The 21,677-nt window shown below is 34.6% G+C and overlaps 1 protein-coding gene and 1 pseudogene across 1 annotated transcript; both read right to left on the reverse strand.

Moving 5' to 3' along the window:
* Positions 1-12,987: 12,987 nt before the first annotated feature.
* On the reverse strand, positions 12,988-14,208 carry LOC133671352 (PR5-like receptor kinase). Its single transcript, XM_062092090.1, has one exon. It carries the CDS (start codon positions 14,186-14,188, stop codon positions 13,022-13,024), a length of 1,167 nt encoding a protein of 388 aa, XP_061948074.1. The 5' UTR covers positions 14,189-14,208; the 3' UTR covers positions 12,988-13,021.
* Positions 14,209-16,764: 2,556 nt separating this feature from the next.
* On the reverse strand, positions 16,765-21,261 carry LOC133671350 (LEAF RUST 10 DISEASE-RESISTANCE LOCUS RECEPTOR-LIKE PROTEIN KINASE-like 2.4; annotated as a pseudogene).
* Between the last annotated feature and the right edge of the window lie 416 nt (positions 21,262-21,677).

Genomic DNA, 21,677 nt, shown 5'->3' on the forward strand with positions numbered 1-21,677 from the left:
CTACAACTTGCAGTGATGGAACAGCAAATTGGACTGCTATGAGAAATAAAAAACGCACTTTTGAGTATGGACTGGGATATAATGTGGAGAAATTAAATTAAATTAAATTAAATAGAAGGTTGAAACCGATTGCGTGACATAGGGTTTCAGTGATTGAATTTGAGACGAAGCCTCACTTGACTTGTCTTGGAACTCTGAAAGATGATGTTCAGAAGAAACGAAGAAAGAACTTAATTTGAAAAGTAATTCATTTTAATTCTCTTTTTTTTTTTGGATAGTTTGATATTAGAGTAGTGGTTATTTTTAATTTAAAAATATATTAAAATAATATTATTTTATTTTTTAAAATTTAATTTTTGATATCAATATATCAAAATGATCTGAAAATATATATATAAAAAATTAATTCAAAGCAAACAAAAATAATTATTTTTTTATTTTTTTTGAATATTTTAAAAACACAAAAGATCTATGCCAATGGAAAATTAGATCTTTAACCAGTCTTTCATCCAAGACCCTCAACTTGTTAATATATTTATAATTAGATCAAGTTAATACAATGATTAGATAATTATTTGAAAATCATATAATTTTTTTTTATCTCATTAAATCCCCGTGAATTTACTAAAATCTCTCACATCATACGAATGAATAAATTATATATAAAAACATAAATTCTATATATTTTTACATAGTGTCATCCATCACACAAGTCATGATTTAAAACAAGAATTTTAGAGATTTGACTATGAAAAGAGAAAAGTTATATGATTATTTAACAATTCGTAGATTAAAAAGTAAATGATGGATCTTTGAGATATTATTTATATATTGAAGATTTAATTGAGATATATATAAAAAAAGATTGGGACCTAACTGAGACTGATCTCAAAGATTAAAGACTTTTTTTAGGTTTGCCTTTATTTTTATGTTTTAACTCCTATAAAATAATCGGTATAGGACCCGACCCAAGACCTAACCTGGCTTAGGCTCAGGTCTAACAGATCAATTACCTTAATAAACTCAACTTTGTGCACTTTGAAACTAATCTTAATCTTTTAGTTGATCTTGTACTAGGATTAAATCATACTCTTAAGTTGTTGTTTTTTTGTTTTTTTTTTCAAAATTAACCTTTTAATCTAGTTGAATCTTACTTGGATTAATTAGTTTGAACCCGCGTTCTTACTAATTCTTGATGCTTACAGATTGTCTACTCCCCCGTCAAACACTTCACAAGGATTTCGTAGGGAAAGGAGCGGTGCAATATTTCCATGGTGGGAGCCCAGCGTCAAGATCTGAACTTCAAATCAAATCTCAGCTTAAAGCTGAGTCTGAGACTTGCCTTTGGTTTATTTATCCACGATGGAGATGAGAAAAACGCGTATCTTCACTCATCTGCCGGGAAAGTCCATCAACATGATGACGCACACGGCATGCAAAACGACTTGTTGACTAGTATGCTTCACAATTGCATTACCTGTTAAATTCATTAAATTTAGTAATTTAGCTGTCGTTGTCTAGGTCATGGATTCTTTTTTGTCTCTGATTTAGCCAGGTCAAAGCTGGTATCTTCGGCTATAAATCACACAGGAAGAAGAAGATTGCCCATGGCTCAAGTAACTTGGGTGCTTTCTGACACGAAATCCCAGTTAAAAATAGATAATCGGATGTGGATTTTGGGCTTTTATACAATCCAATCCAGCAATTTTGTGAATTGATGATATTGGATCATAACTATTTTCTGGGATTTACTACTTGTTATTGCTGGGCTCTAGTACAATTCTTGTATTTTATTTTGATGGATGGTTTGTGCTCCAACTATTTCCGGGCCTTTCTTGTAGTGCTGGGCTGCTCATTACTTCCAGTCTCGAGACTTCCTGTGCATTTATTCAACTCAATTTTTAGGTTTAATTTGTTTTTTTATTTTAAATTAATTTTTTAGTGTTTTTAAATATTTTGATATATTGATATTAAAAATAAATTTTGAAAAATAAAAAAAATATTATTTTAATATATTTTTAAATAAAAAACACTTTAAAAAACGACATTCATATTAACTCTCCATCACTCTGAAAATTTCAATGCTAATTCATTTCGGAATTTTGTTTTGAAGTTAATATTATAATAATATTTATTTAGTCAAGTAATTAACGCGTGTCTGCTACCTTCATTTTTTTTCTTTCTTTTTTGCTTCAGCATGAAAATTTCAATGCTAATTCATTTCTTTTGCGTGTCTGATAGTCAAATTCTGTGTTCTTGTTAAAATTTTCAAGTTTCATGTCGTAAATGTATAGCTTTATACTTATTGTGCTACGGCCAACGTAAACATTGGTGTCTGAATACTAGAAAGATACTTTTGATTAGTAGGTAAAAATATATATTTTCTTGCAACCTAATTTCTGGGTGACTGATTAACGTACATTTAGGATTGCGGTACAAAAAAATTGGTTAAAATTTATTTATTTTTATTTAGAATTAATTTTTTAATTTTTTTTAAATATTTTTAAGTAAAATAACACTTTAAAACACAATATTTATTACCTTTCCAAACATCCTAACAAAATTTGTCCTGACAAGTATTAATGATGTTGAACTTATGATAGAATAAATAACCTGTTCTAAGTTTTTTATTGTTAAACAACGATAAAAATTATAATCTAAAATTTTACTTTGAGATTGAAATGATTTTTTAATATATAATTTAAGAGGTAGCTAGAAAATCGTGTTTACGGAACTCACAAAATACCGAAAACAGGCTTCGTCAAGAATTTTAAGAGCTGACTATTGAGTTTGGCTTAAAGTGGAAGGTGATGTGGCCACTTGGCAGAAGCGATTGCATAGCACTTTTGGTAGACCCTTATACACCAAATCATTTCTTACTTTAATCGTCACTGGGTCACGCGCTAAAAAGGAAGAAGAGATGTCTATTCCTGTTTTCATGGCAGCTACAAGCCTCTATATGTGTGTATGTCTATATATTATTTTATTATTTTAATTTCATGATATATCTTTAGATTATTTAGTTTTTAAGATTTTAATTGTTGCTCCAAGTATGAATTTATTAAATGAAAATCTATATAAAAAAGGTCATAAACACATCACTACTTTCACATTATAAAAATATAAAATATAAAAATTAAATATAATTTATTGTAAATACAAGTTTGTAACTACTGTAACCTTATTTTGATATCCTTTTGGCTGATTAAATTTATATGGCATAATGACGAATCAAGGAAAAATTTATATAATTTATATGTATGTTTAAATTCCTGGAGTAAACGTGTGAATTATTTAAAATTAATTTCATAGATGCCATCTAAAGTCAAAGCAGACGAAAACAGGAGGTGGGAATTTGAAGTTTCAGTTGATAGATTATTCCAGGAAACAGAACAAAGAAGAAAATGACATCTGCAGAAAGACCAAGTCTCTGATGTGGACTCCATTTCTGCATCACCTTGTGAATTTCCTGGTGTTATCCTACCTTTACCCCCCCCCCCCCATATTTTAATTATCAAATGTTCCCTGTAATTTCTATTATGTTGATTAGATTTGCTAATTCCAATCGAATAATTAATTATTTCTTCGGGGTTTAGGTTGTTTGTCAGATGAGATCCTTCCTAAATCACCATCTCATCTCCCCTGAATATCCATCCAAGCTAAGGTAAAAATACGCCAGAGAGTCTCGGGCCACCACTCCCCGAATCCTCCCTACTGGTGCAAGAATTTACAAATCCTTCGTTATTGTATGTTTTTGTTTGGTACCTTGCCGGTCCAGCCGTCAAGGAATATGAACAGCTCCCAGAGGCAACAATCACATGCATGTTAAAAATGGAAAAATTCATAGTTATAATTTTTGCTCGGCCGTCAATTTTATAATCGCTGACTTGAGGCTAAACCTAGACCAAGTTAATAGCAGAATTCAGTTTTTTTTTTTAAACAATGTTATTTTTTTTGAAAAAAAACAAAAACCCCAAACAATTTCCTTTGAAGGTTTTTTTTTTTAAAAAAAAAACTTAAATTGGCATGAGTCAAGTCATTATCCGCGATCTAGATCTTAAAAAGATCAACCTCAAATTGAGTCTTATAAATTTATTTTAATTAAAAAGGGGATATTATGTAAAAAAAAAAAAGTTAAATTGGTGACAACTCAACTCTTAATTAACAAACACTTAGTGAAGTGATTAAAATATGATGGAAATGAAACATAGGGATATAATATTGTTTTTTTTAATCAGATGGACTAACTAATTATTTTTCTAATAAAACGAGGACTGAATAAATAATTTATGCAACTCTTAAAGCAGACAAGTTAAATTCTTAGCGATGATCAATTAGTTGACAAAAATCACATATAATTTTCTCTGTCAGTTCAAAAATTCTGCAGAACATGCCATCAAGATTTCCTACGACTAGTTGGATATACGATAAGACACCATGGGCATCAATTTAACTATGGTGTGACCGTTTCCTAACCAGAAAGCTGTCCCTTATTCCCATGGTCTAGTTCTGCAGTTTGAGCCTCCCTAGCTAATAGACTATTCAAGTGCTTCTAAGAAATCATCATCATCATCATCATCATTGTTATGTGTGGACACAAGATGATGGTGGTGGCATTGACATGGCTGCTGTCAAACATGGCTGCATGGTAAGAGTCAATAGTGGGTGCCTAAACAAAGAAAACGGTGGCCACCATAATTGACTAAATAAAGAAGATTGTCTCCCATATCAGCTATAAATAGAGGGTGCTATTGAGAGCTGAGATGTGAGACGTAGCAGAGAGAACAAGATAGAGAACAAGAGAGAAACACAGAGAGAGAGCTAGGGAGAGTTGAGTTGAGTTGAGAAGAATTTTCTCCTCCTCCTTGTTTTGTTGTTTGTATTGTTTCTAAGCTTGATTAATACAAACCAGTAGCTCCGTGGAGTAGGCAAGTTGCCGAACCACGTAAATTAGATGTGTGTTTGATTGCTTGAATGACCCAACAACTGGTATCAGAGCTTGTTCTTAAAAAGGAGGGTGTTTGATCCAAACTCAAAAATCAAAGTGCTCAAAACGTGTTTTTGAACATACCATCGTGAAGAGCAAGGGAAGACGAATTCACTGGTGAAAACCCGGCGAAGAACCGACGTCCTGCATTCCCGCACGCGCCCACACGCGCCGACGAAGCCACTGCCTACACGCGCCCACGCGCAGCACGCTCTCCACGCGTCGTCTCTGCCCGGATGCCTGCATCTGAACCGGGTTGACCCGCCACGTCATCAGCCACGCCAGCAATACCGTACAGTCTCCTGACACGTCACCTGCCACCTCATCAAGTCAACCGACACGTCATCCACCAAGTCAGCAGCCACGTCAGACACTGACACGTCAGCAACAATCGCGCGTGCATTTGCCACATCAGCAAAAGTGGGTCCCGGTTCTCCTACGTGGATGCCATATAATCTTGACACGTCATCAAAGTGAGTTTTGATCCGGTGCTTCGCAGACACTATTCTGCCCTGACATGCGGCTTCATCTGCACCGTCCGTTGATCCAAAACTTTGATTGTTAAGATATGAGCCATCCGAAGTCCGATTGGGGTGATCTCAGTGTTGTTTCCAATATTTTTGGTCGTTCCGGACACATCTGTAAGGTCAGATTTGACAAATTCAAATCGGAGATACAGTAAAAATGGCAGATGAAATAAAGGCTGCGGGAATTGAAAAATTTGATGGAACAGATTTTGGATATTGGAAAATGCAAATTGAAGACTATTTATATGGGAAGAAACTTCATCTTCCTCTATTGGGGAGCAAACCAGAAAATATGCCAGAAGAAGATTGGTTGCTTCTTGATAGACAAGTTTTGGGTATTATCCGACTATCCTTATCAAGAAGAGTTGCTCACAATGTTACAAAAGAAAGATCCACTGCAAGACTAATGGAAGCCTTGTCTGGGATGTATGAGAAGCCCTCGACAAATAATAAAGTGCACTTGATGAAGAAGTTGTTCAACTTGAAAATGACAGAAGGCACCTCCGTCACGCAACATCTCAACAACTTTAATACCATCACAAATCAATTGTCATCTGTAGAGATTGAGTTTGATGATGAGATCCGTGCACTCATTTTGCTAGCTTCACTTCCAAGCAGTTGGGAAGGTATGAGGACAGCCGTGAGGAATTCAGCTGGAAAATCCAAACTGAAATATGATGACATCCGAGACTTGATTTTAACTGAAGAAGTGCGAAGGAAAGACTCAGGTGAAAGTTCAAGTTCAGGATCAGCTCTCAACATTAACACTCGAGGGAGGAGACAGGATAGAGGCTTATCCAGAGGCAGATCCAAATCAAGATACAGAAGTAAAAGCAAGTCCGGACCCAGAAAGCAGGTTGAATGTTGGAATTGTGGCAAACCTGGTCATTTCATGAGGAATTGCACAAAACTGAAAAAACCTGAAGCTGACTCTGCAAACGCTACCACAGATGAGGTGCAAGACGCTTTGATTCTTGCTGTACAAAGTCCAATTGATGATTGGATTCTTGATTCTGGTGCTTCATTCCACTGTACACCACACCATGAGATGATGCAAAACTATGTTGCTGGAGATCACGGTGTAGTCTATCTGGCCGATGGACAACCAATGAAGATTGTGGGTATAGGAGAAGTGCAGATCAAGACAATGAATGGATCTACATGGAACTTGCAAAATGTAAGGCATGTTCCTGGACTAAAGAAGAAGTTGATCTCAGTCGGACAACTTGATGAAAGTGGTCATTCAATCCTTTTTTCTGGAGGTATGTGGAAGGTATCAAAGGGAGCAATGATTTTGGCTCGTGGAAAGAAAACCGGCACCCTGTATATGACCACAAGATTTGCAGATATTATTGCCTCTACTGAAGCAGAAAATCAAGCACAACTATGGCACTGTAGACTCGGCCATATGAGTCAAAAGGGGATGAAGATACTTCAGTCGAAGGGAAAACTGCCAGAGCTTAAAAATGTTGATCTAGACATTTGTGAAAGCTGTGTTCTTGGAAAACAGAAGAAGCTCAGTTTCTTAAAGGTTGGCAGGGCCTTAAGACCAAGAAAACTAGAACTGGTGCACACAGATTTATGGGGACCTTCTCCAGTGGCATCTCTTGGAGGTTCTCGGCATTACATAACTTTCATTGATGATTTCAGCAGAAAGGTATGGGTCTACTTTCTGAAAAATAAATCTGATGTGTTTGAAACATTCAAGAAGTGGAAGGCTATGGTTGAAAATGAATCAGGTTTGAAGTTGAAATGCTTAAGATCTGATAATGGAGGAGAATACATTGATGGAGGTTTCAAGGAGTATTGTGATGTTAATGGTATCAGAATGGAAAAGACCATTCCAGGCACACCACAACAGAATGGCATTGCTGAACGAATGAACTTGACCATCAATGAACGAGCTAGAAGCATGAGGTTGCATTCAGGGCTACCTCAAACATTCTGGGCTGACGCAGTTCATACTGCAGTTTACTTGATCAACCGTGGACCATCAGTTCCTTTGGAGTTCAGATTGCCCGAGGAAGTATGGAGAGGAAAATAGGTACAACTCTCTCATTTAAAGGTCTTTGGGTGTGTTTCCTATGTGCATATAGATTATGATGCTCGCAACAAGCTAGATGCCAAATCCAAGAAATGTTTCTTCATTGGCTATGGAGATGAAGAATTTGGATTTTGGTTCTGGGATGATCAGAACAGAAAGATTATCAGAAGCAGGAACGTGATCTTCAATGAGAAAGTTTTGTACAAAGACAGATCAAGTGCAGAAACAGATATGACTGATTCAGATACAAGTCCACAAAAATCTGAATTCATCATATTAGAAGGGCTTCTCGATGTTACCGAGCAAAATAAAACTCAAGAGTCTTTACAAGAAGATTCAAGCACATCTGTACCCACCACTACCCAAAACGATGCAGAGCCAAGTGAACCAATTGTTTATGTTCGCAGGTCTTCAAGGACTATAAAGCCCCCACAACGGTTCACACTTCTACTGAATTATATTTTACTGACAGATGGTGGTGAGCCGCTAAGTTATGAAGAATCCTTACAAGATGGAAACTCAAGCAAGTGGGAGTTAGCCATGAAGGATGAGATGAGTTCGTTGCTGAAGAACAAGACTTGGGAGCTGACCACACTACCTGAAGGAAAGAAGGCTTTGCAAAACAAGTGGGTCTACAGAGTAAAGACTGAGCATAATGGAAGCAAACGGTTCAAGGCAAGACTTGTTTTAAAAGGGTTTCAACAAAAGAAAGGGATTGACTACTCTGAGATATTTTCTCCAGTTGTGAAGCTCACAACCATCAGAGTTGTTCTGGGGATAGTAGCAGCAGAGAATTTACATCTTGAACAATTAGATGTAAAAACAGCCTTTCTTCATGGAGAATTGGAGGAAGACATTTACATGCAACAACCAGAGGGGTTTGAAATACAAGGAAAGGAGAACCAAGTCTGCAAGCTAAAGAAAAGCCTATACGGTTTGAAGCAAGCTCCAAGACAGTGGTACAAGAAGTTTGACAACTTCATGTGTAGTTCGGGATACACAAGATGCCAGGCTGATCATTGTTGCTATGTCAAACCTTTTGACAACTCCTACATCATTCTACTATTATATGTGGATGATATGTTGATTGCAGGATCCAACATTGAGGAGATTGACAAGCTGAAACAACAATTATCAAAACAGTTTGAAATGAAGGATCTGGGAGCTGCTAAACAAATACTTGGCATGAGAATCATTAGAGATCAAGACAAAGGCATACTAAAGCTTTCACAAACAGAGTATGTCAAGAAGGTTCTCAGCAGGTTTAGTATGGATAATGCTAAACCAGTAAGTACACCTCTGGGGAATCATTTCAAGCTTAGCAAAGACCAGTCACCAAAAACTGAGCTAGAAAGTGGATACATGGATAAGATTCCATACGCCTCAGCTATCGGCTCTTTGATGTATGCTATGGTCTGTACCAGACCAGACATTGCCCATGACGTGGGAGTTGTAAGTCGATATATGAGCAATCCTGGAAAGCAACATTGGGAGGCGGTGAAATGGATCATGAGATACTTAAAAGGTTCATCAGAGACATGTCTTACCTTCACAGCTGGTGGTTTGAAACTTGAAGGTTTTGTAGACGCTGATCTAGCAGGAGACTTTGATAGCAGAAAGAGCACTACAGGATATGTATATACTCTAGGAGGGACTGCTGTTTCCTGGAGTTCGACCTTACAAAAGATCGTCGCTCTTTCAACAACCGAAGCTGAATATGTTGCAGTTTCAGAATCTGCAAAAGAGATAGTATGGCTACAGAGTTTCCTGAAAGAATTGGGCAAGATGAATGAAAAGGGTATTTTGTATAGCGACAGTCAGAGTGCAATCTTCCTTGCCAAGAATCCAGCATTTCACTCCAGGACGAAGCATATTCAGATCAAATATCACTTCATCCGACAATTGCTAGACGAGGAGCAACCGATGCTAGAAAAGATCTACGGAAGCAAGAATCCAGCTGACATGTTAACCAAAGGAGTTACTCTTGATAAACTGAAGCTGTGTAAAACTTCAGTTGGTCTCAGAGATTAAAAGACAGATCTAGCACCATTTGTGTCCAAGTGGGAGATTGTTATGTGTGGACACAAGATGGTGGTGGTGGCAGCCATGTCAAGCATGGCTGCTATCAAACGTGGCTGCATGGTAAGAGTCAATGGTGGGTGCCTAAACAAAGAAAACGGTGGCCACCATAATTGACTAAATAAAGAAGATTGTCTCCCATATCAGCTATAAATAGAGGGTGCTATTGAGAGCTGAGATGTGAGACGTAGCAGAGAGAACAAGATAGAGAACAAGAGAGAAACACAGAGAGAGAGCTAGGGAGAGTTGAGTTGAGTTGAGAAGAATTTTCTCCTCCTCCTTATTTTGTTGTTTGTATTGTTTCTAAGCTTGATTAATACAAACCAGTAGCTCCGTGGAGTTGGCAAGTTGCTGAACCACGTAAATTTGATGTGTGTTTGATTGCTTGAATGACCCAACAATCATCATCATCATCATATTGATGTTTACTTCTGTCCAAGTCTATTTAAAATAAAATTAAAATAACAAAACAGGAACGGAACTAAGGTGTGTGAAGCATCAACAAGTGACTGGATTTCATCATAAACTGATTCGAGGAGAAGTTGAGGTACATACCTCGAGCACATGTTTTTGATCCTCTTGATTGTTTTTGACAGTAACAAGTTGTTTGATTAGTTACATGCTCAATACCACAAGCTCCTTTAGACCTGATGCATTCCCCACACGCCTCCGGCCTATCGACCTTCCATCTTACCTCGAATCCTTTTCTCAAGTGTTCTTCCCAAGCTTGCATATTCCAGAACGGTGGCCGTGGCCTATCTGTTATAGAAACTGGCACAAAGACACTACGATAGCATTCCCCAGGACCAGTATCTCCTTCTTGGATATAAACACCTTGATCATTAACCTCATTTATTTTGCAAGTGAAAGGTATTGTATCTGCAGGTATGGTTGTAGGAGCATCCTTGCAACCATAAATGAATGTAAGATTTGTGTAACCCTCAACAGACTCGAAAACCTTAGGATTGAACGTGCTGTTCATAAATCGAGGTGAACACGTTAATCCAATCAAGGAGTCCTCTCTTGCAATCTTGAGAGTTCCCCAATTGATTTCCAAAACACGATATGCAACCCCATTGATATTCATCTTGGTGATATCATTATTCTCACACCTGAGCTCCAATTCAGGAAGGCCACAGGCAGGTGAGCTGTCATTTCCCCAGAACGGAAAACCCGCGGAAATATGCCCACATACAAACTTTTTACTACAGGCAGTGAACAGGTCATCGTTGCTCGAGGATGAAGGGACTTGAATGAAGAGCAGCAATACAAGAACAAAATCTGAAAGAAAAGAAAAGACCGAGGAATTCATTCTGGCAAGAGGAAGTAGCATAGAAGAAATGGAATTGTGTGTTAGCAAAATGGGCTTGGTTGCTTCAGGGATAGTTTCGAGTATAAAGTTCTGGCGTGCTAATTATCAATTTCAGGTAAATAAATACTTCAGAAAGGGATAGATGTGAGCGCAATACATTAATTTCTTTCTACGAGGCCTCCGTTTGCAAAATGAAGTCTTGTATGCTATGCATCACTGTCTTGGGGACTAAAAGAAGAGAACAGAATCGGTCAAATATATTAAAAGGACACGCAAAAAAATCCTCGCATAGTTTGGAAAATTATATATGTGGTTTATGATAATTACATGAAATCGGGAATATTGTAAAGTAAGAATTTATCTATGGTTTGAGACCCTTTGCGTTGGTTTAATTCCAGATATGGTTATGGATATAACATATCATCAGTACAAACCAACTTGTGCTCCCAATTCTGTAAGGTTTTTTTTTTTTTTTTAAAGGACAGCTTTGCCAAAACCATATTGGACCTATCACAATAGAAATACATCATGGACGGCCCTATTCTCATTAATTAGATGGAATCAATTATATATATATATATATATATATATATATATATATATATAATTCTTCAACAAGTGAGTTATTTAGAATTGATTTTTATAATTTTGTTTTATGAAATTATCATAGTCACAAACAAATATTTTGATATTTAATTGATATTTAATTTTACAAGTATTTATCTTTGTTATTATATAAAAATATAAAAAAAAATTGTTAAATTTAGTAAAGTCTATGATCTAAATTACAGGTTTGACGAATGAAACCATAAAGCTTAGGTCGATCTAATATATTAGTATTTTAATATTAAAAAATAAATATCATCTTGATTTTTTTTAAAATCCAAATCATATTTTTTTATTAGTTATCTGATTTTTTTAAAACTCATTAAGTAAATTAGATCACATTAAATCATTTTTATGTAGATTAATTTTAAACACAAGTTAGATAAAGAATTAAATAAAAATATTTGAAGGTTAACTTATTAAATCAAGTTTAATAATGGATTAAAAAAAATTATTTGATCCCAGAAACTAGTTAATAACTATATTACAAGCCCTCCTCCAACTATCAAACTTGTATTTATAATTAACAATTACTGAGAAAATTGTAGATTAGTTTGAGAAAACCTTTTGGAGTAAAAAAAATCGGTAAAATTGAATTATTTGTTTTAAGGCTATGGTCATGTCAGTAAAATGTTGTATATTAAAAAAATTGGACTGTGATATCCCCACAAGCTACAACTTGCAGGGATGGGACATCAAATTGGAGTGCTATGACAAATACAAAACGCACTTTGAGTATGGACTGGGATAGTAAACTAAGAAATAAATGTATAGAAATTAAATTAAATTAAATAGAAGAATGAAACCGATTGCGTGACATTGGGTTTCAAAATGGAATTGTGTGTTAGCAAAATGGGCTTTGTTGTTTCTGGGAAAGTTCAGAGGATAAATTAAGAAATGAGTAACAAAAATAAATACATAAAAAATAAATGCATTATTTAAAATATTTAATCCTCGGGTGACTTGAATGCAAAGGTATGCGCACATTAATCTCCGCTATTTGATGGCATACTGAATTATATTCTACTACCAGCAGGTTTCTTAACTCTTTCGTTCTCTGTCGAGTGCAGGTGAAAGGGAACATCTATTTGTAATGTGTTATTACAGCCTCCCTTCCTTTTGTTTCGTCTTCCCTGGAGCCTTGTAAGCAGGGATTGGTTCCTGCTATTTCATCTTCGATAAATGAATTCACTTTATGCCTCCTAAGTTGGCCGTTCAGGTTCATGGTCGTTATAATGACCAGAATAAGAAACATATAGAAGTTCGCTTTGAAAATTGCAATGAAGCTTTGATGACATTAACCATAAGCAATAATAAAGCTCGGCCTCTTAGTCTTGTCTAAACCTTGAAATTATAAACAATGACAAGCAAGCAGGAACAGATCAATTCTACACTTCCCACATATTGAACATCAAGTACATACTAGAATTTGTTAACATCATGGACAAAATGTTTTCAGTTTCCGGTTACAAGTCACTTCCATCAGCAGGCAATTTGTTTACCTCATCTCCCTGCGATGACCCGCAAGGCAGTGATGATACAGTGGAAGAGTGCTCTTGAGCGGATCTTCTAGGAGAAGAAAAGGAAGGTCTCGGTGGAATTTGCAAAGACTGAAGACTGCCTTCAAACATCTCTAACACCTTTGTCATTGATGGTCTATGTGATGGAATGGTTTGGATGCACCACAAACCAACTAAGATCATCTTTTCAACAATCTCTTCTTCCTCTTCCGTTGTACCTCCACAAAGTGTTGAAATCTTTCCTGGTTCAAGATACATATAAAACCAATCTGGGAAATACATCTCGTTGGTTTCCAATGATCCCATATCAAAGTCTTTCCTTTGTCCGACCATTTCAAGAACCATCATTCCATAACTATACACATCAGACTTGTAAGTTACTCCTCCAAAAGATCTGCAGAATACTTCAGGTGCTATGTAACCAACAGTCCCTCTTGCACCTATCATCGAAATCTTACTTGCTTTGCTCTGGCATAGCTTCGCGAGACCAAAATCAGAGATCTTTGGACAAAATTCATCATCAAGAAGAATGTTGTGAGGCTTTATGTCAAAATGCACAATCCGAGTGTTACATCCTCTATGCAAGTACTCCAGACCTCTAGCAATACCAACTGCAATTTCATATAATTTTTTCCATTCTAAACGACAGTTTGTAAGTGGGGTTCCTTTATCAGATATAAACCTATCTAAAGATCCATTGGGCATGAATTCATAAATCAAAGCTCTTTTATTCCTCTCGTAGCAGAAACCCAAAAGGGTAACTACATTCACGTGGGAAGTTCTACTGATGCTTGCAACTTCATTCATGAACTCTTCTCCATCACCTTTGGACTCTTTTAGGACTTTTACAGCTACAAGATGACCGTCGTCTGGTAACTTTCCTCTGTATACATTACCAAATCCTCCCTGGCCTAGTGTATAGACGAATGAGTTGGTCATTTTCTTGATTTCTGAATATGAATAACGTCGTGGAGTAAGAGAATGATAGTCCATCATAAATGTTTTAACCCTGCCAACATGCTGTGATTTCTTTAGCCTGAAGGTCATTGCTATGACAGCACTAAAAGAACCTTTTCTTCTAGTGAGATATATTGTAATTATGGAAAAAGTCATTATCGCTGCCGCAGCTGCTGATGTGCCTGTAATTTAAGATGCTTCATCATCGATATCATCGTTAAAAAAGAATATCAGCTTTCTTATGATTATATTTACTTACCCAAAGCAATCCATAGTCGCCTAGTCCGAGTAGATCCTGTAACAGGACATCAAATAATGTTAGGGAGTTGTTCGCGTTGGGACTGTGGTCACGAGATGGACACCACCTCCAACCTACAAGAATCATAGACTAATGTTCTATGTCCATCTTTTATAAAAGTAACTCATTTTTCTTATATAGAGCCTCATTTTTCTCATTAACTGTACCAGATAAAGGATTGTTATGGGTGTGTTTACATTTGCGAAGATCATACTATCCTTGTTACTTTAACATTAAAAATTATGGTATTTTATACATTTCAATTTTATTTTTATTTTTATTTTTATTTTTTCATTCTTCTACGTAAAAATTATCAAGGCTTGATTTTTTATTTTTTGCAATTGAAATTTTCTTTTCAGGTGATGATGAGTTTTTATTTAAAAAATCATATTTCTAAAAAAAGGTTTTAATCAGAACAAAAATAAATAAATAAGAAAAGGGGATTTTGGCAAAAAAATACATTTTTTCTTCTTAAATTTAAAATCGTTTGAGTTATTATATTTATTTATTTTAATTGCATTGAGGTTTCATTCAAATAATTATGTTCTTGGTAAAACAAAATATTCTTTTGTCAAAAAGAGAGAGAGAGTGAGAAATGCATTTTTTTCTCTCTCTAATTTAAATTATTTTAATTTTTATAAATATTCATTTTAATTATTATAGAATTAAATAAAAACAGGTTTTGAAAATTAATAAGCTACATGGCAGTCGGGGGCATATGACTATTAATAACTAGAAAAATAAAAATAAATTTTGTAATTAATTATTATTCCCGTAACTATATTGTATTGATAAAATTAAAAAAAAAATGTGTGATTGTTAATATAGCCCTAATATGAGTTTGTTTATTTAGTTTCTAAAATTAATTGGTGTGATATTTGGTAGGGAAATTAAAATTAATTAAAATAAAATACAATATATTAGGAAAAATATTTAAATTCTTTTTTGCAATTTATATGAATTCTAAAATTATTAAATATTTTTTATTGTACTATTAGTAATGATATTGAAAAAAAAACATTTATATAAAATAATTTACAAATTTTCTAATATTTGATAAGTAATTTGAAAGTTTGGTGGTGATGGAGGTGGTGATGATGGTGGTGGTAAGATAATTGTTGGTGTTTAAAAACATAATGGTGGTTGAGGGGTGATGTTGTTGGTGAAGTGGGAGTTGAGATTTGAATAATAATAGTGGTATTTTTATTTAAAGGGGTGGTGATTGATGATGGTGGAATATAGTATTGTTAAAGATTTATTTATATATCATATGATAAAAAACAATAATTTTTTATTTAGAGGTTGACTTATCGGTAAGTGACCTTACACATTCAAACTAAAACTACATTGAAGTTTATATTATGAATTACAATATTTTAATGTCAAAATATATTCTTCTCCTCCCATCTCTTCAATTATAATGTAATGAAATTCTTAAAAAATAACTAAGCTCATTTTTTGTATAAAGCATAAAGTATATACTATACTAATTTTATAAATTATGTTTTTTATGGTAAAAATACTAAGGTGGAAAACAGAATAAAAAAAAATAACAAACAAAACTCGAGATGTGTATAGAAACTTTTTTTAAAGATATTTTCTTTACACAATGCTATCTCTGACATTCAATAGGCCTAAAAAATAAGAGATATAGAAATAATAAGATAAAAAATGATCGGAAATACCCAACAAATTTTTTAAAGTGCAATAAAATATTTAGGTTCTTGTATTTTTCATATTCAAAAAGTGCATTGTATATATAAGATTTAGTTGTTAGAAAGAAAATAAATTAGAGAATTAAATAGTTGTAATTATTACAAGAATTTTAAAAATAAAAAAGTTGTTAGAAAAATGTAGTTGTTACATGATTGTTAGAAAATTAAAAAGTGCATGGTAGTTATGAAGACAATAAATTAGATAATTATCTTTAATTATATCCAAAGGCATATAACCAGAAATATTTTTACAAAAGCATCCAAGTTGATATAGTGCATGGACATTTTCTAGGTGAAAATTAATTAAATGGTGAAAAACTATCGCTACAATTCTAACAAAATCATCATTGAGAAAATAAATCAATTGCGAAAATCAAACATAACCCTTAAATAATTACAACAACTTTTAATTATTTTATAATTGTTTGGAGACAAAAAAGTTATATTATGCACATTAGCTAATGAAAGATAATTTGATGGAGTTAAGAAGCATGTAATCGATCAAGGAGGCAACTTCTAGCCATTAAGTTGATAAATAATATCTCTAACAATAAGAGTATTTAGGTTGTGGGTGGGGATATATCTCGAACCTAGACGATTCCATTTTAATTCAGCTGCTCAAGCAAAATACGAATACCAGTAAGAAATATATTGAACATCTGAGTAACGAAGCATTGATGACATTAACCATTTGTAATAATAAGCTCAACCTCGGAGTCTTATCTAAACTTTGAAATTGCAATGAAGCCTCGATGAAATTAACCATAAGTAATAATAAGCTCAACCTCCGAGTCTTGTCTAAACTTTGAAATTGTAAACAATGACAAGCAAGCAGGAACAGATCAATTCTGCACCTCCCACATATCGAACATGAAGTGCAAACTAGAATTGTTTTACATCATTGACAAAAAAAAAAAAAACAGAGAGAGAGAGAGAAGGTGAGAAGGTAGTCTTTCTTACCAGCACTAAGCGAGTGTCCTCTCGTACATGAGCTATATCAAAGTCGAAATAGTGCTCTTAGATGAAGACCAAATACCGGTTTGATTAATTTTATCAGGCAACATTAAGTTTTCAGTTTCCAGTTACATGTCACTTTCATCAGCAGGCAATCTGTTTACCTCATCTCCCTGTAATGACACGTCAAGCAGTGATGATATAGTGGAAGAGTGCTCTTGAGCGGATCTTTTAGGAGAAGAAAAGGAAGGTCTCGGTGGAATTTGCATAGAATGAAGACTGCCTTCAAACATTTCTACCACCTTTGTCATTGACGGTCTATGTGATGGAATGGTTTGGATGCACCACAAACCCACTAAGATCATCTTTTCAACAATCTCTTCTTCCTCTTTCGTTATACCTCCATGAAGTGTTGAAATCTTTCCTGATTCAAGATACATATAAAACCAATCCGGGAAATACATCTCGTTGGTTTCCAACGATCCCATATCAAAGTCTTTCCTTTGTTTGACCATTTCAAGAACCATCATTCCATAACTATACACATCAGACTTGTAAGTAACTCCTCCAAAAGATCTGCAGAATACTTCAGGTGCTATGTAACCCACAGTCCCTCGTGCACCTATCATCGAAATCATACTTACTTTGCTCTTGCATAGCTTCGCGAGACCAAAATCTGAGATCTTTGGACAAAAGTCTTCATCAAGAAGAATGTTGTGAGGTTTTATATCAAAATCCACAATCCGAGTGTTACAACCTATATGCAAGTACTCCAAACCTCTTGCAATACCAACTGTAATTTCATATAATTTTTTCCATTCTAAACGACAGTTTGTATGTGGGGATCCTTTATCAGATAGGAAGCTATCTAAAGATCTATTGGGCATGAATTCATAGATCAAAGATCTTTTATTCCTCTCGTAGTAGAAACCCAAAAGGGCAACTACATTCACGTGGGAAGTTCTACTGATGCTTGCAACTTCGTTCATGAACTTTTCTCCATCACCTTTTGACTCTTTTAGGACTTTTACAGCCACGAGACGACCGTCTGATAACTTTCCTCTGTATACATAACCAAACCCCCCCTGACCTAGTATATTGACGAATGAGCTGGTCATTTTCTTGATATCTGAATATGAATATGAGAATGGTAGTCCATCATAAATGTTTCAACACTGTCAACATGCTGCGAATTCTTCGGCTTGAATATCATTGCTATGACGGCACTAAATGAACCTTTTCTTCTAGTGAGACATATTGTAATTACGGAAAAAGTTATTATCGCTGCCACAGCTGCTGATATGCCTATAATTTAAGATGCATCATCATCAATACCATAATCATCAAACGAGAAGACTGGATTTCTTATGATAATATTTACCTACAGCAATATGTAGTCGCCTACGACTCCTAGAAGATCCTGTAACAGGACATCAAATAATGTTAGGGAGTTGTTCGTGTTGGGACTGCGTTTATTGTTGGAATAAAGATTGTGAAGATTATGTATTTATAGGAAATGTAATTATTAGATTTATTTATATGGCATATAAATGACACAATATATTCATTTAGAAGTTGAATTATTAACATGTAACCTTGTACATTCAAACTAAAACTACATTAAAGTTGACGATATTATATTTTAATGTCACAATATATACTTCTCCGCCCCTCACTTCATTTATAATCGAATTACATCCTTGAAAAATAAAAAGTTCATTGCTTTTTATAAAGCATAAAGTTTAAATATTAACATGAGATTGCAAGATTTAATTTACATACAAAATAAGACGTAAAGCTAATAAATGAACATATGCTGCATGGATTTCATTATTACTAGTTTATCCACCCGCACTTTCATTGCGGGCTAAATACAAATTTTTTGAAATAATAAAAACCACATTTGGATTGTTCAAAACTTTGTGGTATTGTTATTGAATTCGCCATAATGATTTAAACTTGAAAAGTTTCTCATCTAATTTTTTTTATTAATATTTAGTCTGCTTGTCAACTCTGTAAGCTGAGTTATGAATTCTATTGGGTCGAATTAATTTTTATTTTATTAATTATATGATAGAAAATATCAAAATTAATTTATTATTAATTCAATATCAAATGATAAAGTTCAATAAAAACCCCACATTAAATAATAGAATTGGCAACAAAAAAAAAAACCAAAAGATTTTTATATAAAAAAAGTGCTAAAAACCCTCAACCTGACTTTTTTATTAATATTTAGTCAATCCGTGATTCAGATTATTTTATTTTTTTAAAAATGAAAACTACAAAAAATAATTTGTCATTAACGAATAAAATTGTTTAAAAATTTCATTTTAATTAATGAACTTGAAAAATATAAATAAAAACATAGCAAGAAAAAAAGGTGAATCGCACTAATAACAATGTCACTTCGATGTGGCTTGAGTTTTTTTTATATATTCAAAAACATTTTTATCCTATCCAAAGAAACTAGTTAATAACTATTACAAGCCCTCCAACTATCAAACTTGTTTTTATATTTTTGTCCGGTACTTTGCCGGTCCAGCGTCAAGGAATATGCATTTCTCCATAAAGCAACAATCACATGCATGTTAAAAATGCGGAATTTCATAGTTATAATATCCGGGTTTTTTAAAAAAAAAAAAAAACTTGGATTGACCAAGTTCAATTTATTTAACCCCCACGACTTAGATCCTGAGAGGATCGACCTGGTAAATTTATTTTAATTCAAAAGGTAATATTGGGAAAAACAATTTGGTGATAACTCAACAATCCATTAACAAACACTTAGGAATGACGTGGAAATGAAAACATAGGGATATAATATTGTCTTTTTTTTTTAATCAGAAGGACTAACTAATTATTTTTCTAATAAAACGAGGACTGAATAATAATTTAGGCAATTCTTAAAGCAGACAAGTTAAAAAATTCTGCAGAACATGCCATCAAGATTTCCTACGACTAGTTGTATGATAAGACACCATGGGCATCAATTTAACTATGGTGTGACCGTTTCCTAACCAGAAAGCTGTCCCTTATTCCCATGGTCTAGTTCTGCAGTTTGAGCCTCCTTCAAGTGGTTCTAAGAGATCACCATCGTCATATTGATAAAACATGATAAAGATTTCTTTTATTCTGTCCAAGACTCCAAGTATACTTAAAATAAAATTAAAGGAACAAAACAGGGAATTAAGGAACCATGGTGTGTGAAGCATCAAGCAGTGACTGGAGGACTTCATGAACTGATTTGAGGAGAAGTTGAGGCATATACCTGGAGCTGGAATAGCAGGAGCAGCATTTGGTGTCGAGCCAGGAAGAGCACATGTTCTTGATCCACTTGATTGATTCAGACAGTAACAAGTTGTTTGATTAGTGACAGAGTCAATACCACAAACTCCTGAAGAGCTGTTGCATTCCCTGCAAGCCTCACCATCGACCTTCCATCTTACCTCAAATCCTTCTTTCAAGCTTTGTTCCAAATCTGGCATAATAATGACTGGTGACAAATCTGTAATAGAAATTGGCACAAAGACACTACCATAACAGTCGCCAGGACCGGTATCTCCTGCTTGGATATAACCACTTTGATTATTTACCGCGTTTATTTTGCAAGTGAATAGCCCAGGAACAGGCATGGCTGTAGGAGCAGCCATGCAACCATAAATAAATGTAAGATTTGTGTAACCCTCAACAGACTCGAAAACCTTCGGATTGAACGTGCTGTTCACGAATTGAGGCGGACACAATCCAACCAAGTAGTCCTCTCTTGCAATCCTGAGAATTCCATCATCCTGATTGATGTCCAGAACACGATATGCAACCTGATTAATATTCATCTTGGCGATATTATCCTCACACTTGAGCTCCAATTCAGGAATGCCACAGGCAGGTGGTCTGCCAGTTCCCCAGAAAGGAAAATCCGCGGAAATATTCCCACACACAAACTTATTACTACATTCATTGAACAGGGCACTGTTGCTGACAGATGAAGGAACCTGAACGAAGAGCAACAACACAATAACAAAAAGTGAAGGGGAAGGAGATAGCGAAAAAACTGGGTAGTTCATTTTGGCAAAGAGGAAGCAGTATAGGAGAAATTGGGTTGTGTAATTAGTAAAGTGAGCTTGGTTGTTTCCGGGAAAGTTTGGAGGATAAAGAAATGAGTAGCGACATGATAGCCATCAAAATTAGGAAAATAAATAAATACATCAGGAGGCGATCGATATAGCTAGATGCACTACTTACAATAATGAATGCTTAGTTGACTTGAAAAGTCTTCTATATATATATATATATATATATATATATATTTCAAAGGTCATGCACATTAATCTCCACCACGCTTTTATCTGCAAAATGCACATTAATCTCCACCACGCTTTTATCTGCAAAACGAAGTCTATGTACTGTACATCACTCATGAAACATACAGAACAGAGTTGGTCTAGGAGACTTGTATATCTGCTTATATTCTAGCATGGTTGAGAAAGTCATATGGCATGATGGTAATAACATGAAATTGAAAGTTGCTGAAATCTGACATAGGAGAGATTGAGCACGAGAGACGGCTGCTCAATTGTCAAGAACAAGGCCCATTGAACTTTCCAATAAAAAGAAAATAAGGAACTCAACTATGGCCAGCAGATCATACTTGTCTTTCACGGGCCTAATAATTTTT

Source organism: Populus nigra, chromosome 13 (assembly GCF_951802175.1).
Source record: "Populus nigra chromosome 13, ddPopNigr1.1, whole genome shotgun sequence".
Classification (NCBI taxonomy): domain Eukaryota; kingdom Viridiplantae; phylum Streptophyta; class Magnoliopsida; order Malpighiales; family Salicaceae; genus Populus; species Populus nigra.